Genomic DNA, 23,685 nt, shown 5'->3' on the forward strand with positions numbered 1-23,685 from the left:
TTTTAAAAAAAAATATCCTGGCCGTTATGTCTTGCGGAACGTTTTCGATGGGCCACCCTGTATATAATAATTTGAAGATGCCAAAAAATCCAGCCAATTTATTTTTGGTATCAACGTTAAAACTAATTAGTTCTTTATAATTAAAAGATAGGAGTTAAAACCAAAAAACCAAAAGTTAATCTATATAATATTTCCTTATTGTTGAGCTAGCGCTTTTCGCGCCCTATAATCATCTTATAGGTACTACAATAAAATAAATAAAATATACCTAGATAAAATTGTTGAGTTTAGTGTTTTTTACAGTTCACATGAACCCGAATTTAAGCCATGTTTGCACAACCGGGTCTAAGGTCCAGTTGTACAAACATGGCTTAGACTCCAGTAAAATAAGCCCTTAATTACCTTATTTTTATAACACGGTATCAGTAGCCCTCTTGATTATGACAATTCTAATAAAAAAATAAGATAGAAACAATTGGTTTATACTGTACAGCCGGGCCTAAGAATATCTGGTTAAACTCAGATTCTGTTGATGATAGCATCCATAAAATTTGAAAGATACTCTTCCGTCGTTTTATTAAATACAGAATCCAAAATAGCTTCTTGGTTTTCGTTGAAATGTCCTTGTCATATCCGTGCTAATATAATAAAACTCACCTTTACGTATTTTATACTACTTACTAGAGAATCAAATACTTAATCTAACACAGTAGATCGTTTTTTAGAAGAGATGATATTCATATTACTGCTCCTTGGTGATCAGTTGGTTTATTAAAATTATTATTCATTTACTTCGCTTAGTAGAATAAGTCTTAATAAATATAAATATGCTGCCATATATGTTATTTAATACTTTATTCTCTCGTCTTAAAACTTAATTTTTAATTTTAGAACCGAAAAGATTAATTCACGAGCGTTGAAATCGCGAGTGGATTAATTTCGGGAGACGATAATGCAATTTTATCGTCGTGTATAAAACAATATTTTTTTCATAGCGAGTTACGTTATAAAAAATATTCAGAAATTATTATTTCGAAGAATTTATTACGAGTAGAAAAATATTGTGCTGGGTTGGCATTAGTTTCTATGTATTTGAGAAATAAATAAAACTGTCTCTTTAGTTGTCAGTTTTGAGTAAATAATTTTTAATTCTCTTTCGCGTCGATTGCTGATTGAATTGGAGCCAGAAATGGCTCAAAACGAAATAAGTAAATTACCAACAGATACTCAGGCTGAGGCGACAAACGCCATATCCAAACTACATCCATTTAAATCCCGAATAACTTATGAAAAGGAATACAAAAATTTTCAAAAATGGAAGCAATTAAAAAACGTGCAAGAAATAAAGTTTTTAACCTATCCTCGCTGTTAAAGTATCATTTAATCTACCCTTGCGGTTAAAGTACTATTTTATCTACTATTTTTGATAGATATAATAAGGCAATTTTAACAGTTGCTAGGGAAAAATAGCAATAAATGGGTAAATAAGCTATTTATTGCTTTTATGATTGATATTCTAACGACAACTACCAAAAATGTCTATTCTCAACCCAATAGTCTAAGGTTGTCAATTAAATTTCTTCGCTTGTCGCTTTTTTTATCAGTTCCGCTTCGCTTTCAATTGACAGTAATGAATACGTCGCAGAAAGAACGTCCGCTTGAGAAAATGGTCCCGAATTAGTGCTTTTAATTAAGAAATAAATCTACTGAATTCACTTAATCGCCTCTTTGAAAATTTATTTATAGTATCTCGAGCCGAGACCGAATGTATAATATTTCAAGGGTTATTGTTCCTCCAGTTTACAGATAAATTTTGCGACGCGATGTTTAGAATGCCGTTTTTCACGAGTGAAATACGAAATGCAAGTTTATACGATGCAAGACTCTATTCATTTTTCCTACTAATTGATGTATATTTTATTCGTAGTAAACTAAAAGTAAATTAAAAATAACTCATTAAGTCAAACTAAACAATAATGGGTATTAAATCTATACATATTTTAAGAAATTACTGATTTATAATTAAACCATATAAATAGTTGAACTGATTCAAAAAATAAATAAATAAAAGAAACGCTGTGCATAACACAAGTGCAGAATGCAAATCTTTTATTAAGAAAGGTTTATCAGATACTTAAGAATTATGAAGAAAATTTGAAAATTAAATATATTTCGAACAATATATAGTTATTTTCTGTATATTTTTTATCCGTACACATTTGTCGTCTACATTAAAAAACGCAAAAAAGGTCTATATTTTCTAAGTGCTTTAACTTTTGACTTTCACAAAAATCAAAAAAGTATGGGAAGTGTGAAAACTATCTCCACCTCAACATAAATTTTATTATAAATATTTTCAAACTTTCCGATTTTTTTTTTCGTAAAATGTTTCTTCTAGTATTTACTACCATTTTTTTTCATAAAAAAAACGCTACCGCGCATATTTTTTAAGGAAAAAAAAATTCCGAAGGTAACTGCCAAAAAATATTTTTTGTCACTCAAGCAATGGAGGCAAATAAAACTTATTATGCTCTAATAATCTAGTTGGCAAAAATATGGAATTTTATATTAGTACCACAAATTATATTTGACAATAAGCTTTATAAAAAGCTTAAAAAAGTTAATTAATTCTAAATTAATTAACATTGGGGTTTATTTTTTATTGATGCCCTCTAACGAACAAACGAAGAAGTTTTGTGTAAAGGTATTTGATTCAAGCAGTGTTCTGATTCAAAAAAATCGTACTTGTTCTATGCCCACGAAATAGTGAAACTCCTTATATATTTTGTAGGTCTGCTATGGAAAAATAAATTCTTCAAATCATTTTTTCTCAAAAACTATGCGACGTAGCGTTGTTTTACAAGAGGTAAAAAATGTAGTAAATACTAAAGGAGCCATTTTACGAAATAAAATGGGTCGTCGCGTGTCGGTTGAGTTAGAAACTATTTATACTAAAATTTATGTAGGGGAGGAGGTAGTTTTAACCTTCCTCGTACTTTTTTTAATTTTTGTGAAGGACAAATGCACTTTGTGAAGGTCAATTGCACTTAGCAAAACATAGGCATCCCAAATCCCATACAAACCGGGATAACGGTTCTTAAAATATCTTAAAAAATCTGTTTATTTTTTTAAAGTTTGATGCCCTCTAGTGGACAAACGAAGCACTTTTGTGTCTAATGAATTTATTTTGATTACAAATTATAGAATATAATTTTTTCATCATTGATCATAATATTTTTATTTCAAAAATATGGGACACCCTATGTTACACTAAGAAAAAATAAAAGAATAACGTGAAAAAATAAAGAGCATACACAAGCTTGTTCGATCTCCAAAAATAAATTGCCGCGAAAAATCCCCCGCCGCGCGAAACAAAAGAGAAACTGCCATCTTGCCGTCCCTCCCTACCCCACACCCATATATTTCCCGGGGACAAGAGGAAAAGCTGGAAAAACCGGCTCACGAAAAACTTCTATAAAGATTAATCCGACTTCGCGCGCACCCAAATGGCCTCTTAAAATTCAATAAATCCATCACGTTGTTTGTTAAAAGTTTGTTAAAGTGCAAAGCAGCCGAACTAAAGGGAACGAACGGCTTCCATTTTAATTCGGCTTACAGTTTACAAATATCAAGTTTTATCGGAGGTTTTATTTTTCGGTATCGTTATGGTTAAGGATAAAGGAATATTTTGGCTTAATAGAATTTAAAGGAGGGATTTTTATAATTATTTTCGGCAAATTTTATAAGACGTTAGTAACATATTTTTCAAATATTTTATTAATATATCCGTTACTTTGTAAGAGTTAGTTTTTTAAGTGTTAAAAGGGTAGTTTTTGGGTAATAACTCATTTTTTCCGCTAAGGCTAATCTGGACAAGGCCTACTTCGTTTACGCGGTCCCAAGCCGCGGTACTCGACCATATCATTGTAAATGACCTACCAACTTGGCTAGTGTCTAAATGAATTCATCATAAATATATGGACAGTTTTTATTTACAGCAACAAAACTAACCTCCTTCACAGCACTTAAGGGCCCTAAAAGACTACCGCTTTCCAGTTCAAAATATTTTAATAAGGTTGAGATGATTTTTTTGTAACGGCTATTAAGCTGCTTCGGCATCTGGTACACTTTGCACTAAAAGTGGTTCTATAAAGAACAATGTTCGACAGCAAGGTGTGCTAGTAAATATTTTTAAGCTTAACCCTTAAGTACTAACATATTGAAATAGTCGCGCCTATACTAACAGACCGTCTGAGAGACGCTTTTAAAAAATTCATATTTTGTTTGTGTCTAACAATTTTTTTGTAAGTGGAGTGAATCATTAGCATTAAAACTACAGGAAAAAAATATGTAATGCTTATATTATGCAAACATGTTTTATATTTTTGAAATAACAGTACTAGTTTTGGATTTTTGACATATTTTTGTTTCTCATCGAGATAGAAAAAAAAACGAAAGGAAAATGAAAAATTATATTTATTATTATATTTAGCATATAAAAACCCATCTATTAAGCACAAAAAAAGCAAAAGAAAATATAAAGGATAAAAAAATGACAATGCCTAAAGATGGGCTTGTTCCCTAGACACTTTTTTGCGCATTCCAAACAAATTGTTCTCTTCATTTTATTCGATATTAGTCTCCTGATCGTTTACATCCATATTTTCGTCATATATAACAAAACATAGACAGCTACATACCTTTAGATATTAGTTAAAACCCGTTTTTTTACCTTCTAATTCGAATTCAGAATTATGATCGCTGTCTATAGCAAAATTTTCGCCACATTCGGATTCTATGTCACTATTTTGCTATTATCGCTGCCAATCTCTTCAAACCACTTTAGAAGAGTAACCTTGTAATTTTGCTAGCCATACTTCACATGTTTGGGGCTATTAGGTGCTTGATTCATTCCACAAATTAGAAAAAAAACTTACGTTAACACTAACACTCCGTCTGTCAGACGGCATCGACAGTTTAAACTAAAATATTTTTAAAACTACACACTTTTGCAAATTGCCCTGCCGGCTTTTAACTTGTTTTGATGCGTATTGAAATTACATAGTTGGATGATAATTAGAAACGGAGAGGAGTGGAGATGTCATATGTCCAGCTAGTCCGTTGCGTCTGTGAGACGGGGTGTTAGTACTTAAGGGTTAACACAAGTTAAGTATTAAGTATCACAACACAATTGACTTAAACCAAAAACTCGTAATATACAACTAAAGTGTCAAAACAAATGACAATGTCGGAAAATAAATAAATACATGTGGGAACCTGACATTTAAGCTGCCACCTGAGTCCCCAGCGCCAAATTTAAAAAGAGGTTTTGAAAGAACTCGGTCTCCTGTGTACCTACAATGATATGCCACACTTAAACTTTTTTTTTTGTTTTGGGTACCTTAACAACAACAAAACTATTTAATTATTATTTAAAATAATTTCTAGTCCGACTCTGTTTTTGTTTTAAATTATTTAATCTGCTTATATTCATCACAACAATATTGATCAGCGCTAATTAACATTGAATAAGAAAAATCGAGCCAATTGAAAGATTCAAATAAATAATATCCAGGTCAGCAACTTAAAGATATTATTTTAATTTTTTTATTATAAATTTGAAATCTCAGTGTACGATCTAATAATTTGCATAATATTAATCATAATTATTATAAATAAATTAACTTTTACAAACTAGTTTATAATGCTCTACATGTTCGAAAGGGTTACCACCCTACCTATTGCACAAATTTATTTTTCATTCAATTTTATTTATACCTCTTGGAACATATCTTCTTATACTTCCGAATGCATTTTGTACTGTTTATTGTAAATGCTCAGAGGTATTTATTGCACACACACATATTATTTATTTTATATTACTTTATTGTATTTGATTTTCCGTATTCAATGTTTTACCCCACGTCATTGTTAAGTTTGAAAGCTTATCAATATTGTAACGATGAATAGATTAAATATTAAAAAAAAAGAGCCGGAGTTGAAAATAGTTTAAATAACTTGTGTTGAAATTTCCGAAACAAAAAAAAAATTAAGTCTGGCATATCATTGTACTCAGGAGACCGAGTTCTTTCATAACCTGAAATAAAAAATGCAGGTCAGTATTTAAAAAAATAAGTTGGCCTCTGTATCTCACAAATTATCAGCTAATTTAAAAATATAAAATACTATTAGATAGCTCTAATAAAGTGGCTATGAGAATGTCGAATTAGTTTTTTGATTTCATAAAAAGTAACGACAGAAAAAAAAAATAAAATTGATTTTCAAAAAAATCCGTTTTTTTAAACTCAGCAAACCTTGAAATTTTTAAAACTTTTTTGATGGCATCTTGGTGAACATCCCAAGGCGCAACTTGCAACTTTGCCCGAATTTAATCATCTTCGTATCTATTACGGTTATTGAGAGGCCAATGCTCGTACCTCGAATTTGTATATAACGGGTTATAAATAACAAAAAAAAATAATGTCTTTAGTTAGTTACTTACACGTACAATAAATATAAAATCAATGTCGAATAATGGTCAGCTAAATTAACTGACATTTGCAAATTGTTTTCGGATTCCCACCTTAACTGACCGTCATCTCTGTTTTATTTTGCCAATTAAATTGAGTTTAACGCTAAATATACGATTTATCATTTATTTAAAACCGAAATTTCGCACTAGGCATTATTGGAATAAAGAGAAAAATCAATCTGAAAAGCCTGAACGGACCATTGTCAAAATGCAAGCGCGGCGCAGATATTGAAAAATTAATTAATTTAGTGGCCTAAAAACCGTTAATAATTGGCCAATAACAATGGTAATTATAGATATGTGGTTGTGAAACCTGTGATTTAGCTATTATATTTTTTAATTCATCTGAACGCGGCAATGTATATCTTATCTGAGTAAATATTTACAGCGCTTTCAGATGGAGCGGACCGTCCGCGACTTCGAGCAAGTACCATAAGTTTATATGAACAATTTCACATGGGTCGCGTTTGCTCCATCCGGATGATTTCGTCCGACTGCTATCTTGAACAAAACACGCGGACGAATAGCGCGGATGGTCTATCTAATCGCATATTACTATCAATTTATTAATAGAATTTTTACTTCAACTTTATTCGGTATCAGTTGCAGAACACTAAAAATTTCTCTGTCTGTAGTTATATTTAGACATTTTAAATAATTTTTTTTTATTTTTATATTTGTTTTTTGCTCCTCGCTTCAGGGATGATGTACCTCGTAAAATGTTAAGCATTTTTTGTCGAGTAGGCAAATTTTCTTTACAAGCATAAAGCCAATGACAATGCAGTCTTTGTTTTGATTCTATGCAGTGGTATTTTACAAAAATAAAACTTTTTTATTTTTTTAGATTTTTTCTAAAGTGGCGAAATAGCAATACCCAGATTATTAACTTTTGTGTTTTTGTAAACTACTTTTAGTCTTTTATGTGTAATAATTTAGTAATTAGAAGTCAGTTTAGTTAGTTTAACATATTTGTTTAGTCTTTTAATAATCGTTAATTGTACTGGTAAAAGTGAAAAAATAATGATTGGTATGATGTAAGATGGATCGGAGATCGGAAATAATGTAAGCATAAAATAAAAAATAAACAAATTCTAATTTCTGATGCTACAGCCTAATAATAGAAATACACATTTCAAAATGCCCAGCATGCTGAATTCTTATTAAGATTGGCTCTAATGATTGTATATAATAATTTTATACTCTCTACAGTATGCTTATACTATAAATGCCAACCTAAAGTATATATTAGAATGTATTTCAGGAAACTATTTTAACTTCAAAAAACAAAGAAAATTTATTTTATATTTTATAAAGTTTGGCATAGAATTTTGAACACCTTGTATGGTTTAAGATTTACGATATTTATGACAAAGTAAGTAAAGACCAACAATAGTAAATATTTAGTATAGTTTTGATTTCAGAACATTTCTTGTATTTTTAATAATATTCTTAAAAAAGCCTGAAAACCCTTCTTTTTTTATTTATTTATTAATATTTTTGAAAATATCAAAACATATTTAATAATATCTTAGGATATGTAAAATGACCAGAAAAGCAGCCAAAAATGTAATAATATACAGGATGTTCCATTTAAAAAAAATCATCCCAATCTACTCACACTTTTTTGAGCCACCCTGTAGAAGTTAAAATATTTTCCTGAAATACACAAAACCTAACGTATACTTCAGGTTGGCCTTTATATAAAATTACTAAGTTTTTTATTATAGAAGCTACAGATGCCCGACGCACTGTTGCCGGGTTCGTAGGAAAAACTTTGAACCGTGTTTTGATTAGAATACGACGAGCGTAATAAACTCTGCCCGGATCCTATACTATTGCTTAAAGAGAAGCATTTCTATAAGTTTTTAAAAATTATACTTAGTTTAACTTGTTTTCGCAAAGTTCTAATTACGCCACTCCATCATTTAAAATAAAATTAACTAATTAACCGTCAATAGCGGCCCAAAAATTAACGCGTGCGTAGGTCAACATAGTCGACGAATTCGCTAATGACGTAGAGTCAGCCAGCTATAACAACACTAAAAGGGTCGAAATATGTCCTTTGATAGGCGCATTTTGCCGCGCTAAACCTAAATAAATAGTATGCGTTTGATTAGTGTGTTTGTTTAGAGCGTTGTTAAATTTAGCGGTGGATAATCTTATATAATTAAGTTACGCACATTCATTAAGGGTATGCCTCATAATCCTGAACAAATACCATTTTTGCCAGTTTAAAATGATAGTTTAATCAATTGCATCCGACATTTAGAGTTTGGACTTGAGAGATCGCAAAAATAATTTACCTAAAGCATCATTCAGAACGTCTCAATTAGTGTAATAAATTAGTGGTTTCAATTTCACTTTATACTTTTTAGATTATGATCATTCACAATGTCTAAAAAACACAATTAAAATTAATAAAATATCCTAGCGACAGCTTGCGATAGTCAGTTGAATCCATGGAGAAAGCCTAATATTTAGCTTATAAAACAATCAACTTATGATTTCGAACCACAATTTCACTTGACGGGTGATAATCAAAGTCCAAAATGGCATTTTTCGCAAATTTTGAAGTATAATTAGTGGAAAAGTCAAAAGTTTGTTAACTGTTTCTACGAATTAAAATGACTACCACTAATTTTAACAATGTGAATGCTTACATTGAAATAAGAGGAACAAACTTCTACCCTAATTGAAACCACTAATTTATTTCGCTAATTGCGAGGTTCTGAATGAAGCTTTAAAGTTTCATTTAATGTGTTTTAATAATTGAATTATGTTAAGTTAATGTTTACAATATTATATGCAGATAGTGGAAAGTTTCAGACTTACAATGACACTATTTTCTTGGAAAAGGTATTTTTCTGTTTAGAGAATGTGTTTGACATAATCCCCAGACACTTACACTAATAAAATTATACAAAACTAAGAAAGTCATAGTAAAAAAGACACAGATATAGTACAAAACATTACATGATATACGTGGAATTAGACATGACAGATTATTAGTATGAAATGACACAAAAAGATGAAAAAAAAAGGACAGAACATACAGAATGGCAGGCATTTATCCGGATATGGGATACTTGAATACTGCAAATATGACATAATCTCCTTACATGTTTCTACATGGTCACCAAGTCGAAATAATTGCCTTCTATGCTAGCAAATTAAAATCTGAAGCAAAATTCTTCCTTGAGGAATAAAAATAAGTGTCTGGGAACTAAATCTGGCAAATACAGGTGTAAGATATGTGCGCATTGTGTCGGTGTTCCATAAACAAGCCACTGTTTTCATTGTCTATACAGGGTGGCGCACCTCATTCGCCTCGGTTGATTATACGAAAACGGAAAGATGTAGAAACAAAATATTTTATGGGTATATGTGGGGAGGCAATGTGCACAATTTAAAATTATTTTGAAATATACAGGGTGTGGAAAATTTCAGACTTACAATGACACTATTTTCTTGGAAAAGGTATTTTTCCGTTTAGAGAATGTGTTTGACATAATCCCCAGACACTTACACTAATAAAATTATACAAAACTAAGAAAGTCATAGTAAAAAAGACACAGATATAGTACAAAACATTACATGATATACGTGGAATTAGACATGACAGATTATTAGTATGAAATGACACAAAAAGATTTGAGGATTGAGGAAAGAGGCGCACCTCATTCGCCTCGGTTGATTATACGAAAACGGAAAGATGTAGAAACAAAATATTTTATGGGTATATGTGGGGAGGCAATGTGCACAATTTAAAATTATTTTGAAATATACAGGGTGTCTCAAAACTAACATCCATACCAAAGTTATTTTTTTTCTTATGGAACTCCCGGTATTTTATTTCATTTTTGGATTCTTGGGTCCAAAAAAAGGCATTTATTATAGGGGTTAAATATGTTTAAATTCTTTGGTTTTTGAGATATTTAAATATATTTAAATATGCATGCTACAAAAGAATGGATTATTAACAGCCTGTATATTACTTTTCAGAATTAATTCTTGTGCTGAGTTTAAAGGTAAAGAAATAAACTCTACTGAAAAATATTATTGCTTGCTTAAATTTATACAGGGGTACCAAAAATTGGTGATCTGTTTTAAGGATTTATTTTACATAAAAACTTTGTTATTTCAAATGCAACATCCTGTTTTTTTTTAAATAAACCGAAGCACATTCAAATGCTCTTTCAAACTATATTAATGTTTCCTATACTTATCTGGCTCAGATTTTGAATAAAAAGCGATTTTTAAATAAAATGGCAATCAATATGGCTGGTATCGCCATGACAATTTTCTAGTGACAGTTAGTAACTATTTTCAAAATCGACATTAGTATATAGACTTTATTTAAATATATACCAGTTTACTTTTATTTATTTGACCTACAATAGTTTAATAAATAATATTTATTAATATGTATTTATTATTCTATCAAGAAAAATGAAGAAGTAGTTCTTTGTTTTATTTTACGATAACTTGTAGATATATGATTTTTTTATAAAGGAGTCAATTACGGCAAATTCAATTTCTTCACTTCCAACGACAGGTTTCTGCCTAATAGGTTTTTTATAAACTACACTACCAATTCTACGAAATAGGAAATAGGACAAGTAGTTTTTCAAAGGAACGCTTATCAGGAAGATTCCTATTTGGATATCTTTGAGCATTAGCTCTTGCTCTTGAGGCCAAGAAATATTTTTTCTCACAAAATAAAATCACTAGTAACATATCCATTCGTTCCACCAACAGATATGGCTTTATTTTTCTTCATAAAATAAAGAATACTTACTTATTAAACTATTGTGGGTAAATTTTAGTAAACTGTTTTAATAATAATGTCCATACACTAATGTCGATTTTGAAAATAGTTACTAACTGTCACTAAAAAATTGCCATGGCGATACCAGCCATCTTGATTGCCATTTTATTTAAAAATCGCTTTTGATTTAAAATCTGAGATAGATAGGTATAGGAAACCCTAATATAGTCTGAAAGAGCATTTGAATCTGCTTCAATTTATTTAAAAAAATACAGGGTGTTGCATTTGAAATAACAAAGTTTTTATGTAAAATAAATCCGTAAAATAGATCACTAATTTTTGGTACCCCTGTATAAATTTAAGGAAACAATAATATTTTTCAGTAAAGTTTATTTCTTTACCTTTAAACTCAGCACAAGAATTAATTCTGAAAAGTAATGTACAGGGTGTTGATAATCAATTCTCTTGTAGCATGCATATTTAAATATCTTTAAATATCTCAAAAACCAAAGAATTTAAACATATTTAACTATAAACTCACCCTGTACATTGCCAAAATTAAGCGTCCGTCAAACAACAACAAAGCATAAAACATTGGACAATGTATCTATCACAGTTTTTATTTACATAAACAGATGATTTTCATTTTTTTAATATCTATATCTAGATTTTCTTCCTTCGCTTTATAAAAAAAAGGTAAAAATCTAAAGCCTGATACGTATTTCTCATTCTTTCTTGACTTGAAAACCAATTTTTGTAACAAATAATTATTTTTAATAATTTTTTACACTCAACAATCATTGTTACAAATATTTTAAACTGACATATCCAGAAATACCACATTGTTGTAGCTACTACTACAAATATTTCAAAAACCAAGTATGCTAAAAGCAAAACTGTTTGTTTCCAGTCAAAGTAAATCGTCAAAGTCAAAGGAATTTTTATAAGGGCTACTTTAATGACCTTTGTTGCACGTTAAACACCCTTTAAAAGAATGCTTAAAAGTGAATTGTTTTTATATTTCAAACGTTAGGCTTGTACATGTTTTTTTTTATCAGTAAGCATCAACAATGCAAAAAATGTTTATCGGGCATATATAAAACAAAGAGATAAAAATATCAAGCGAATGATACCTAACTGAGATACGACGAACAGAATTTGATTTGGTTAGTTCAAAAATGTCCGTTCTTTTTTCTCTATTTTATTTCGTTGTGATTGCCTCCAAAAAATAAAACGTTTGATTTTCATCTGCAATGAAATAAAGGAGAATCAATATTTGGTTAATAGAATTTGGTATGCTTTGTTAAAATTAAACATTGTTGTGAACAGAACAATATTAAAATTCTGAACGGCATTAAAAGAGTAAGCCGATAAAACAAATTCTGCAATTTTTGTTCTATAAACCAAATTTAATTATAAACGCTAACGTTTACAAATTTAGTAGAAAATTATTTTTGATTTTATTTCAATACTCAAATGTAATGTTCATAATAAAAAAAGGAAACAATAAAACATTAAAGAAATAAGAAACAAGGTAGGTCAATAAGAAAGAAGGTAAAAGTTAAATATACCATAAATAAAAAAATAATAATGAAAAATAAATATTATAAAGTAAATTAAAAAATTAATTAATGTGAAAAGTGATGTTTTAAAATCTATATACAAAAAATAATATATTTTTAATTGCACACTTGGGTGTTGGAATCTTTGGTGTTACAGCAGTAAAATAAAACCACTAATTTTTCCAAAACAGTTTACTTCTGCACTTGACGCTCGTTTCGCTAATGTTAGCATCATCAGCAGATTATTAAATATAAGTTTTAATCATCTGCTGATGATTAAAACAAGGTTAGCGAAACGCGCGTCCAGTGTACACCACAATACACCAAAAGTGTTTTGGTGTATGTAGTGAATTATTGTTTTATTATACTTTTAATTATAAAATAGAAGCATACTTTTATTAATATATCCTAGAACATGAATAGATGTAAAAGAACGCTTTTATTAAAAGAAAATTAAAGATGACAAACTATGTTCTGTTTCAAGTTCCATATTTATTTGATAATAACAATCAAATAGCAGTTCGTCCAGTAATTGGTGTTTTATAAACGTTAGTAATGATAGTATACAATAAAGTTTAATTAAAAAACAGAACATTAAACAAGATAAATGTTAATTTTAGCAAAAAATAAAAGAACATCAGAGAAATTTAGACAGATCTCGTAAACTGTTTTATTCATAAGAACTAATTAAGAAGCGTATAAATTAATGCAATCAAGTAACAATGAATATCAATTCGCAATCAACTAACAATGGCAAAACACCACCCCAAAATAATAAGATTTGTATTCGGTACGTATGTGTGCTGGTGAGTATTTCCCTCTCTTATCAAATAGCTTCAAAACAATTTATCACATAGCCGAACAAGTAAAAACAAAATAAAATGTATACATTGTAATTTTTCAGTTTAAACTTGCAGTTGTTTGCTCTTTTTCATTTTAATGTTTATTTATCATAATATTAATGCCTATGATAACCTTCTTATTGAAAATATGTCATAAGTTAGATTTAAAAAAAAACGGAGAAAACAATCTCATTAAGGATGTGATTATCTTGAACTTCTATCGAAAAACGTTTTGTCAAGTAGATTATAATGGAATTAGAGAGCATTTTTATAATAGCCGAAATTTGTTTTTCTCAAAATATCCAGTAAGCCATAAACTTTTTCAAAAATCCGAGAAGTGCATGTATTTCTCCTCATAAAACTGCAATTCTTTCCCCATTTAACCAACTTTCTAGCTCCAGTAGTTTCCAAGATGCTCATAGAGAACATTGTAGAAAACTCACTATATTCAATTATAAATGTTAGAAATATTTGAAACTGCCTTTTTATTCAAAATACCACATTTTTATAACTATTACTACAAATATTTTAAAAACCAAGTATGCTAAAAGCAAAACTGTTTGTTTAAAGTCAAAACAATTCGTCTAAGAAAATGTTTATTTATTAATGTTCATTTATCAAAATATTATTGCCTATAATAACGTTCTTGTTGAAAATAAGCCATAAATTAGAGCAAACAAAAAAAAGTAAAATTTTAATTCATAACCACCACACATTCTGCAACCACACTTCTTGCACATTGAACGTGAATAGTTGAAATTACGTTATTATTATTTTATTTTGCTTTATATGTTTATACAGGGTGCTACAAATTCGAGGTACGAGCATTGCTATCTCGGAAACCGTAATAGATACGAAGATTGGGGCAAAGTTGCGCCTTGGGATGTTCACCAAGACGCTATCAAAAAAGTTTTTAAAATTTCAAGGATTGCTGAGTTTGGTTGCGACTTTTTTTGAAAATCAGTTTTATTTTTTCCTGTCGTTACTTTTCAGAAAATCAAAAAACTAATTGCATATACTCATAGCCACTTTATTAGGGCTATCTGACAGTATTTTTAGATTTTCAAATTAGCTGATAATTTGTGAGATACAGAGGCCGACTTCATTTTTTTAAATACAGACCTGCATTTTTTATTTCAGTTTTTCAAAGAACTCGGTCTCCTGACTATAACGATATGCCACAGTTTATACTTTTTTTTTGTTTTGAGTACCTTAACAACAACAAAACTATTTAATTATTATTTAAAATATTTGTAGTCCGACCCTGGTTTCTTAAAATATTTAATCTGATTATATTCATTGCAACAATATTAATCAGCGCTATTTAACATTGAATAAGGAAAATCGAGCCAATTGAAAGATTCAAATAAATATTATCCAGCTCAGCAATTTAAAGATACTATTTTTAACTTTTTTTATTGTGAATTTGAAATTCTCAGTGTACGATCTAACAATATGCATAATATTAATCGTAGTTATTATAAATAAATCACCTTCTACAAACTAGTTTCTAATGCTTTACATGATCGAAAGGGTTACCACCTTGCTTATTGCACAAATTTATTATTCTTTCAATTTTATTTATAGCTCTTTGAACATATCGTCTTCTTATACTTCCGAATGCATTTTGTACTCTTTATTGTAAATGTTGAAAAATATTGATTTAACTTTTACAAATGACGTCAAGTAATGCAATTATTTTTTTACTGAATTTAATTTTTCGTATTCAATGTTTTACCCCACGTCACAGTTAAGTTTGAAGGCTTATCAATATTGTAACGATGAATAATTTAAATATTTAAAAAACAGAGCCGGACTTGAAATTAGTTAAAATAAATTTTGTGTTCAAATGTCCGAAACAAAAAAAGTATAAAGTGTGGCATATCATTGTACTTAGGTGACCGAGTTCTTCCAAAATCTGAAATAAAATATGCAGGTCCGTATTTCAAAAAAATCAGCCTCTGTATCTCAATCACAAATTATCAGCTAATTTGAAAATCTAACAATACTATCAGATAGCCCTAATAAAGTGGCTATGAGAATGTGCAATTAGTTTTTTGATTTTCTAAAAACTAACGACAGGAAAAAATAAAATCGTATTTCAAAAAAATGAGTTTTTTCCAAAAAACTCAGCAATCCTTGAAATTTTTAAAACTTTTTTTGGCATTTTGGTGAACATTCCAAGGCGGCAACTTTGCCCCAATTTAACCATCTTCGTATCTATTACGGTGACCGAGATACTAATGCTCGTACCTCGAATTTGTAGCACCCTGTATAGTAATAAATTTTTATATAGTAATATTTTATCATATTTTACTTTCTCAAATGACAATACATCAAAACGTCAGTGAATAAAACTAAGGTGTCAAGGTAAAATTTCAAGAGTGTTTTCGATGTTGTTTTGTTGTTTAGAAAAAAATCTTCTAGTAAAGAACCACTGTAAGCAGGTGGTTTTTCATCATCGTCACCATCATTTTCAGCTTATTCAACCATTTACAATTATGGTGTAGTCTCCTTCACATACTCTCTTTTTAGCTGGGCCCATTGTTGTTTATTGTTAGGTATGCGGGCTCAAGTTATCCCTGCTGATTTCGTAATATCACGGTCCCATCTCAGGTTCGGTCTTCCTCTAGGTCTCTTAAGACCTCGTGGGTACCATGCTGTAATTTTTGTAATCCATCTGTTGTCCATTCTTCCTGCCAGGTATCCGGCCACTTGAGGAATGTGACTCTGTGGATGACATCTATTACCTGGGTCTTTCGTCGTATTCACTCTATTCTTTTACGGTCTCTCTTGGGTTATTTTCAGTATATTTCCTTCAATTGAGCATTGTGCGACATGCAGCTTCCTTATGATGTCCGTTTTAAGTCTTCATATTTCGCATGCATGACTGGCAGTATACATTGGTCCAATGTTTTCTTCTTTAGATAGAGTGGCATTCTAGATTTGAATATGATTGAGTTTCTTCCATAAGTACTCCATGCTAACTTAATTCTTCTGTTGATTTCTGGTACTACAGATCCCGAGTTGTTGTTAAAATTGTTGTTAAATTAGCTGGTTTTTATTAAATTCTAAATTCAGTGACATATTCTAAAAATAAATATTTTTATTTTCTTGATTTATATTTTGGTGGTGAAATATTCATCTGTTATTCAATGAACTTTATTTTATTAGTCAAACTAATTATTACAGTTAGTTATACTAATTATATTTAAATTCTTAAAATTACCAAGAAAAATAAAATATAACAAAACAGCCTTTTCTTTTTTGTACTTATATAAAAAAGATATTTTTACAATTTTTAAATATTATTTCAATAACTCCGACTATTTATAGCGTCAATATATATTTTCGTCCACGAATTATGAAGATATCAATTGTATAACAACTGGTTTTCCAGCAACACGCAAGTGTATTAAAATAATGACGTTGTCGAACAAAGGAAGGGTATTAAATTTTCATAGGACGGTGATGTCGTGTATAAAGTAAAAGTCAATTCTTATCTAATATATTATTACTAGTTGCAGCAGAGAATATATCCTGTTACACAGGTGGACAAAAGACTGATAAATATTAGATAATATTATAAAGCACTAATACGCTTTTAGAGTAGGAAGTAATTTTTAAATAGAAACAGGGGATTTTCAATATAGAGAAGTCTTAATAAATCTGGTTATATTTAGTTTAAATTTAAATTTTTGGTGTATTTTGGTGTTTATTATATGTTATACAATAATTGTCTTTTGGTAATGTTTTTTTGTATTATTTGATTCAAAAATTAGTGGTTCCTACAAAAATGTAATATTTAAGAAAATTAAAAATCTTATAAAGATGGTTAATCTTAGGTATAAAAATATCAGTAATTTAAGTGTTTTGAATTAAAAAAAAATAATTAAATATACACTGAACGCCACTGAATTGTAAAAAATGTGCAACTTATGTGGCGGATTTTTATTTGAAAGTTGCTGTCTGTCAATTATACGAGGGAAAACAAAATGTTGATATTTTAGTGAAAGTTTGAAACACTCTGTGGATTTTGATAACAAAACAAGGAATTTAAAAATCATTTCATCATCAAAATGTATTTGGATGAAGATATTTGCTTTTGAAGAAGACATTAATATTTTTAATATTTTATATATTAAAACCATACGTTTTTATATATTAAAACTAACTTAAAACTCTACTAAAGTAAACGTCAATAAACAATAATAATACAATGAGTTTTCAATTGAGAGTGACATTAAAAAAAACAATAAACACTTTTTTAGAAGTGTGTTGATGAGGAAAATAAGAGGCATGCTTTCAATGCTAAAATTGCTGTAAACCGTTACTGTCTTATTGAAAAGATAATATCTCAACAAAAGAATAAAGCTATTGAGATGAACCAAAAAACAAGCTATCGAGAAAAGACATACAAAATTATTTTTAAATTTGTTGCTTTGTTAATATATATTCCAACGTTACATAACGTTCAGTAAAATATCAACATTTTGTTTTCCCTCGTATAACTGACAGATGGGAACTTCCATTTTAACATTGAAAATGTTTCTGTTATCCTATATTAGGGAGCCCAAATCGAATTAAAATGCTACATTTGCCACACCATGACGTCATATATACAAGGGTATAGGAAATCTCGGCGCAGCGGCGGCAGTTCGGCCAGCGCGCGCAAAAACCATTACATCGCTAATTGTTTATTGATATATCTTTATTAGTTTAAAAGCAAAAAATATGAGGTTTGCTTTGATACCTTGTCAAGACATAAGCGAAACTTTTAAATTGTTTCTTTTTTTCATTTAGGCCTTCGTTTTTCGTTAAATGAAAGTTATATTAAAAAATCTTTTTTAAACCAAATTTTCGCATGATTGAAATGATTATTCATGTTTAAAGTTTTTTTTTGGTCATAAGCGCTAATGGAAATGTTTTTTTGTAAATAATTATAAAAAATTACTCCCTACGAAGACTTTATTCTGTACTGGATCAAAAAATAAGTATTTGTTTTCTCTATACGGTGGTATTAATATATCGATTTTTGATGATAGTGCCTTTTTACCCTGTTTAATTTTGTACTACTTTCGGAATAAGGGTCCCCATATCATGTACTGTGATGTACTGTACTTCCATCCCTGAAAAATTCAGCTTGTGACACCGAAGTGAGAGGTAACGTCAAAATAAGCTTTAATCTACCTACATCATCATAGGTAGGTGTAGGTACTCTAGGTAAATTCTACCTAGACAGTAGCTGAACTAGCTGACAGTAGTAATTAATTTGTTATCCGATAAGTAGTTGTCATTATATAAGTTTAATCGTCTTATACCTCCTATAACGGTAGGTTTTGGATTTTTCCTGATTGGTTTGTTAAACAAAAATATACTGGGCATATAAATGTCTGTTACAGGTTAATTCGTTAAAGAAATATGTTACACACATATTATTTTAATAATAATAGTATAATAGTAATGGCTATATTATGTTATAACACATTATTGAATTAACAATTGAAAACAGTATTGAATGTACTTATTTTAACCAATGCATTGTTTTGTTTTTTTAATCTCACAAATAAGAAATATTTTATAGTTTTTATTATAAAAAACAGTGATTATACAATTTATTTACACCCCTTACACTGTTTTCTGTAAGGGGTGTAACCAGGAGTATATTTCGTAACCTTTTACGATATAAGAGGGCACAAAGTGTTTTATTACTTAATGCTTAAAATTTAATAATATATTTGTACATAAAATAAAATAGACTAGAAAGTCAATTAATTAATATTGACGTAATTACTAAATAAGTACAAGATTTTTTTTCTAATTATTTTAGTGTATTTTTAGTCACCGAATTATAAAGGAGAGATATCCAACCATTGCATTATTTTACTCACAAATAAATGTTTTATGGTTTTTATTATAAAACAACGATTAATTTATTATACACCCCTTAACCCAAACACTCCAAGGAGGATATTTCGTGACCCCGTATTTAAAGTGGACAAGGTTTATTAGTCAATGTTTTAATTACCCAGCGTCTTTAATAAAAATCTAATGTAATTTTTCATAGAAATGATCTGACATGAAAAGCAAATTTTATCAAAAAACTTTTTGATTATCTACAAGGAGTAAACCGCTGACAAATGTCTGTATACTAATGCCAAAGTAATGCCAAAAATACAAATTAAATACCAAAATTTCTCATATAATGCCCCACTAATGCCAAGCTGATTCCAATATAATACCACTAATACCACGAATAATATGTAACACATTTGTTTCACGAATTAACCTGTAACAATACTGGTAGGTACGTGCACAGATTTTTTCCTAGGTAACTTAAAAGTCGTTAAAAAGTCTAATTATATTTAAAGAAGATATAATTCCAACAAATTACATTATAAGGCCAATAATGCACAAGTAATACCATTAAAATTTTAGCGTTTTTAACTTGTGTAACATATTTCTTTAACGAATTAACCTGTAACAATAGTGGTAGGTACGCGCACAGATTTTTTCGCTAGGTAACTTATTAAGTCGTTAAACAGGCCTATAAAAGCTATAACAACATAGGTAACTAATATTTATAATTTAATTCGAGTTTTAATCTCAAATAATAAATGTTTTTACTGGTGTATTTCTGAAGTGTTCATTATTAAAAGTAGATATTCTTCAAGTTATGCGAAGTAATAAGTAATGTTTCCGGTGAGACCGCGTATATGTCACCGGATTCTGGTTAGTATAAAGACTTTTTCTATAGAAAGAGTTTTTTCTATATTTTCCTTTCAAAATAAGACTAATTTCTTCTTATTCTTTTAAATATTACAGTGTTTCTTTTTCCTAAAATGTTATACTTAATTTTCGCTTAAAATTAAAAAATCACAAATGGAGGAAAATATACGTTATTGAATAAAGTTTATACAAATCACTTTACCATAACAAAAAAGTAAAAACATGTCATGGCGGAAGATATTCAGGTGGCATTTCACACATTTATCTATTAAAATCGAGATTACAATAATAAACTTGCGTAACATGTTATACACGAGATAGAAAGTTTCAGAATCGATTAATACGCAATACGCTACGCAGTCAACTTAATCCTATGCGCGGATGAGCGTCTTCAAGACTCTTCCTTCGGCCAGGGTCACGACGCCGCCGAAGAGGAATCGGCCTACGTTTGGCTAAAACGTAGGCTGGACACGGTGGAGTACGATATTGGCGAGTCTGAATATTTATAAAAATTTGCAAAGTAAAATATGTTGGAAAAATAATTAATCCATAGGGGAGACTCGGGCAGCGCCGATCACCTTATATTGACCTATTATAAAATGTTTAAACTTACTTCAATCTGATCGGGATTTGAAATGTGAATAAATTAACATGTTATATACAAGTGTTAAAAACGTTAACAACAAAATAGTGAAAAATAAGGATGACAAAAATTAAAATTAAAAACTTGCGGAATATCGGTTTTGCCCAGTACCCCAGGGTAAAACCGATCATATCACTATGTCACTAGGGAAAAAGCGATCAGGAATTTCAAATTACTTTTAAAGTACTTTTTTTAAATAAAACGGTTAATAAGCACAAAAACACTTTATTAGCAAACGAACAAAACTTTGGTGACTTAAATGTAAAAAATACGTAATTTTGAAACATGTAGAAACAACTTGGGTTGGGTTAATTTAATATTAATGTCTATTTGACACAATAGTGTCTTTGCATTGGTCACAAATGTATACCCCTGTTATGTAATATGTGCATAATTTATGCGCCCAATTGCAGCAAATATTACACTGTATCCACACTTCTCGTGGACGTGAATTAGAGAATAATCCATAACATTCTAAACATTTAACATCCTCCCCTGGACATTCTTCTTTTGGTGGCTTAGGATAAATAAGCTCCTGTTTTGTTTTTTTCGTTCTAGCTTTTATTGTTTTCTCGTCAGTTTTTAGGGTTTTCTTAATTTTTATTCTTGGTCCATCGTCTATTTTTATTTTTCTTGTAACACTCTCCTTTTTTGTATTTCCTTTTTGAGAAATTTCTTCTTTAACAGGTGTAGAAGTCAAAATTTCCGACTTCTGTGACTTTCTTCTTCGTGTGTTTTGTTTAGAGTCAGCTTTTGGTACTATCAATATATCGGAAATAACGGTAATCTTTTTTTCAGGCGTCATAATATTTTTATTCGTATTTGTTGGATCTTTCTCTATATTACTGGCAGATATAATTTGTAAGCCATCTGTAACCTGGACTAAATTTTCTTTCAATACTCTGGATGGTCCAGCACCATCAGTCGTTTCAGAGGCAGTACTTCTAGAGGCCGCAATTTCTGTACAGTAAATATTTTTAGGTGTTTTCGTTGATTCCAATGGGTTTATTTCGGTTACGATTGAGGGTGCGAAGTCAAGGTCTGTAAAAACGGAAATATCACAATTTGTGATTCCTGTTTTTTTAAATCCACTTATGGCATTAACAGGAGTAGCGCTATTTAAATAGGCTTCGGTAAATATTGAGCCTATATCAAAAAAAGTTACTCTCTGGGCTGGATGAGCTTTTTGCCATTTATCCAGGGCTCTCTCAAAATATTTTCCGAATGGGCCGTATACAGCAACGTCCAACGGCTGGAGTTTGTGGGTCGAGTGGGGCGGAACTGACAGAATGACCACATGATTTTCGGATGCATACTGTAAAACCTTTAAGGACCGATGTGACACGTGATTGTCTAGTATAAGAAGACATTTATGCTGTTCCGTCGGTCTTACACTCGCCACAAAAAACTTCAGCCATTCTAAAAAAGCATCAGAATTAATCCAGCCATTGTCCGTTACTAACATTAATGTTCCTGGAGGGGTTCCTTCAAGATAACGGGGATTTTTCTTCTTTCGAGGAAATACTAAAGTTGGAGAAATAAATTTTCCGGTTGCTGAACAACAAAATAACGACGTTATCAGGGTACCGCGTTCAGATGACGAAATTGAGCCAACTTGCTTCTTGCCTCTTACGGATAAAACTTTTGGTGGTTTTTTAGCTGACGTCTGGATCCCCGTCTCATCGACATTATATATATTGTCCGTAGTAATATGATGCTTTTCCAGAATTTGAGACAGATTTTTAAAGAAAATTTCGACCTGAACTCTGTTGAATCCGCAAGCCCGTGCTACGCTAGTAGGTTCTGGAGTTCTTAAACTTAACTCTTGATGTCGCAGCATAAAATTAGCGTACCACTGCTCACCCGCTTCATTATTCGTAAATGGATGGTGAATATGTTTTTCCTCCGCATACTGGTAAGCTAATTTACAAAAATCTCTCTTGGTTAAACCATAGAATCGCTTATCTAATTCTTTCAGATATTCAACAAGCTCTTTTTCTTCTGCCTCGGAAAAAACTTTAGAATATCTTCCTAACTTCTTTTTTGAAGTATTTAATTTTTTGTGGTCGGCCAGAGTAGAATAGGGAATTCCATATTTTTTTGAAGCCCCCCTAATAGATATCTTCCCTTGCTTTAAGTCATTTAATGCTAAAGACATTGTCTGCTCACTCCATGAATCTCCCCTGGAAGATATTCGCTTATATTTGAAAACCATCTTTACCATGCTACAAATTAAAACCAAGCTCCAAATAAAAACATAAACGGACGATTTTGCAATGAATCTAACTATATCCAATTATTATTAAATAGGCAATTCAACAATAATAGGTAGCTAGTTAGGGCAAAACTGATCATGATCGGTTTTGCCTGATCGGTCTTGCCTAGAATTAACTAAATCTCCTTATTTTATTAAATATATGGCAACAATACTTTAGAATATAAATTTTTTAAGGTTATGTGTAAAGGAAACAATATCCTTTCGATCAACCCAAAAATTCTATATGAAATAAGAAGTTTAAGCTAAAAATCATCATTAATGTGGAAAAAACCAAGTATTTTACGTCTTGCAATAACGTTTTAAAGGAATTAAACTAATATTACTTACCAAT

The 23,685-nt window shown here is 30.1% G+C and overlaps 1 protein-coding gene across 1 annotated transcript in view; it reads right to left on the reverse strand.

The window, feature by feature from the left end:
- Positions 1-23,291, reverse strand: part of LOC115891562 — a 28,840-nt gene extending 5,549 nt beyond the window's left edge. Inside the window, exon 1 of the mRNA XM_030912049.1 lies at positions 21,787-23,291. Coding sequence (XP_030767909.1) covers positions 21,787-23,291 — 1,505 coding nt within the window. The remainder of the gene's footprint in view (positions 1-21,786) is intronic.
- Positions 23,292-23,685: the final 394 nt, after the last annotated feature.

Source organism: Sitophilus oryzae, unplaced genomic scaffold, assembly GCF_002938485.1.
Source record: "Sitophilus oryzae breed Bouriz unplaced genomic scaffold, Soryzae_2.0 scaffold_1185_pilon_pilon, whole genome shotgun sequence".
Lineage (NCBI taxonomy): Eukaryota > Metazoa > Arthropoda > Insecta > Coleoptera > Curculionidae > Sitophilus > Sitophilus oryzae.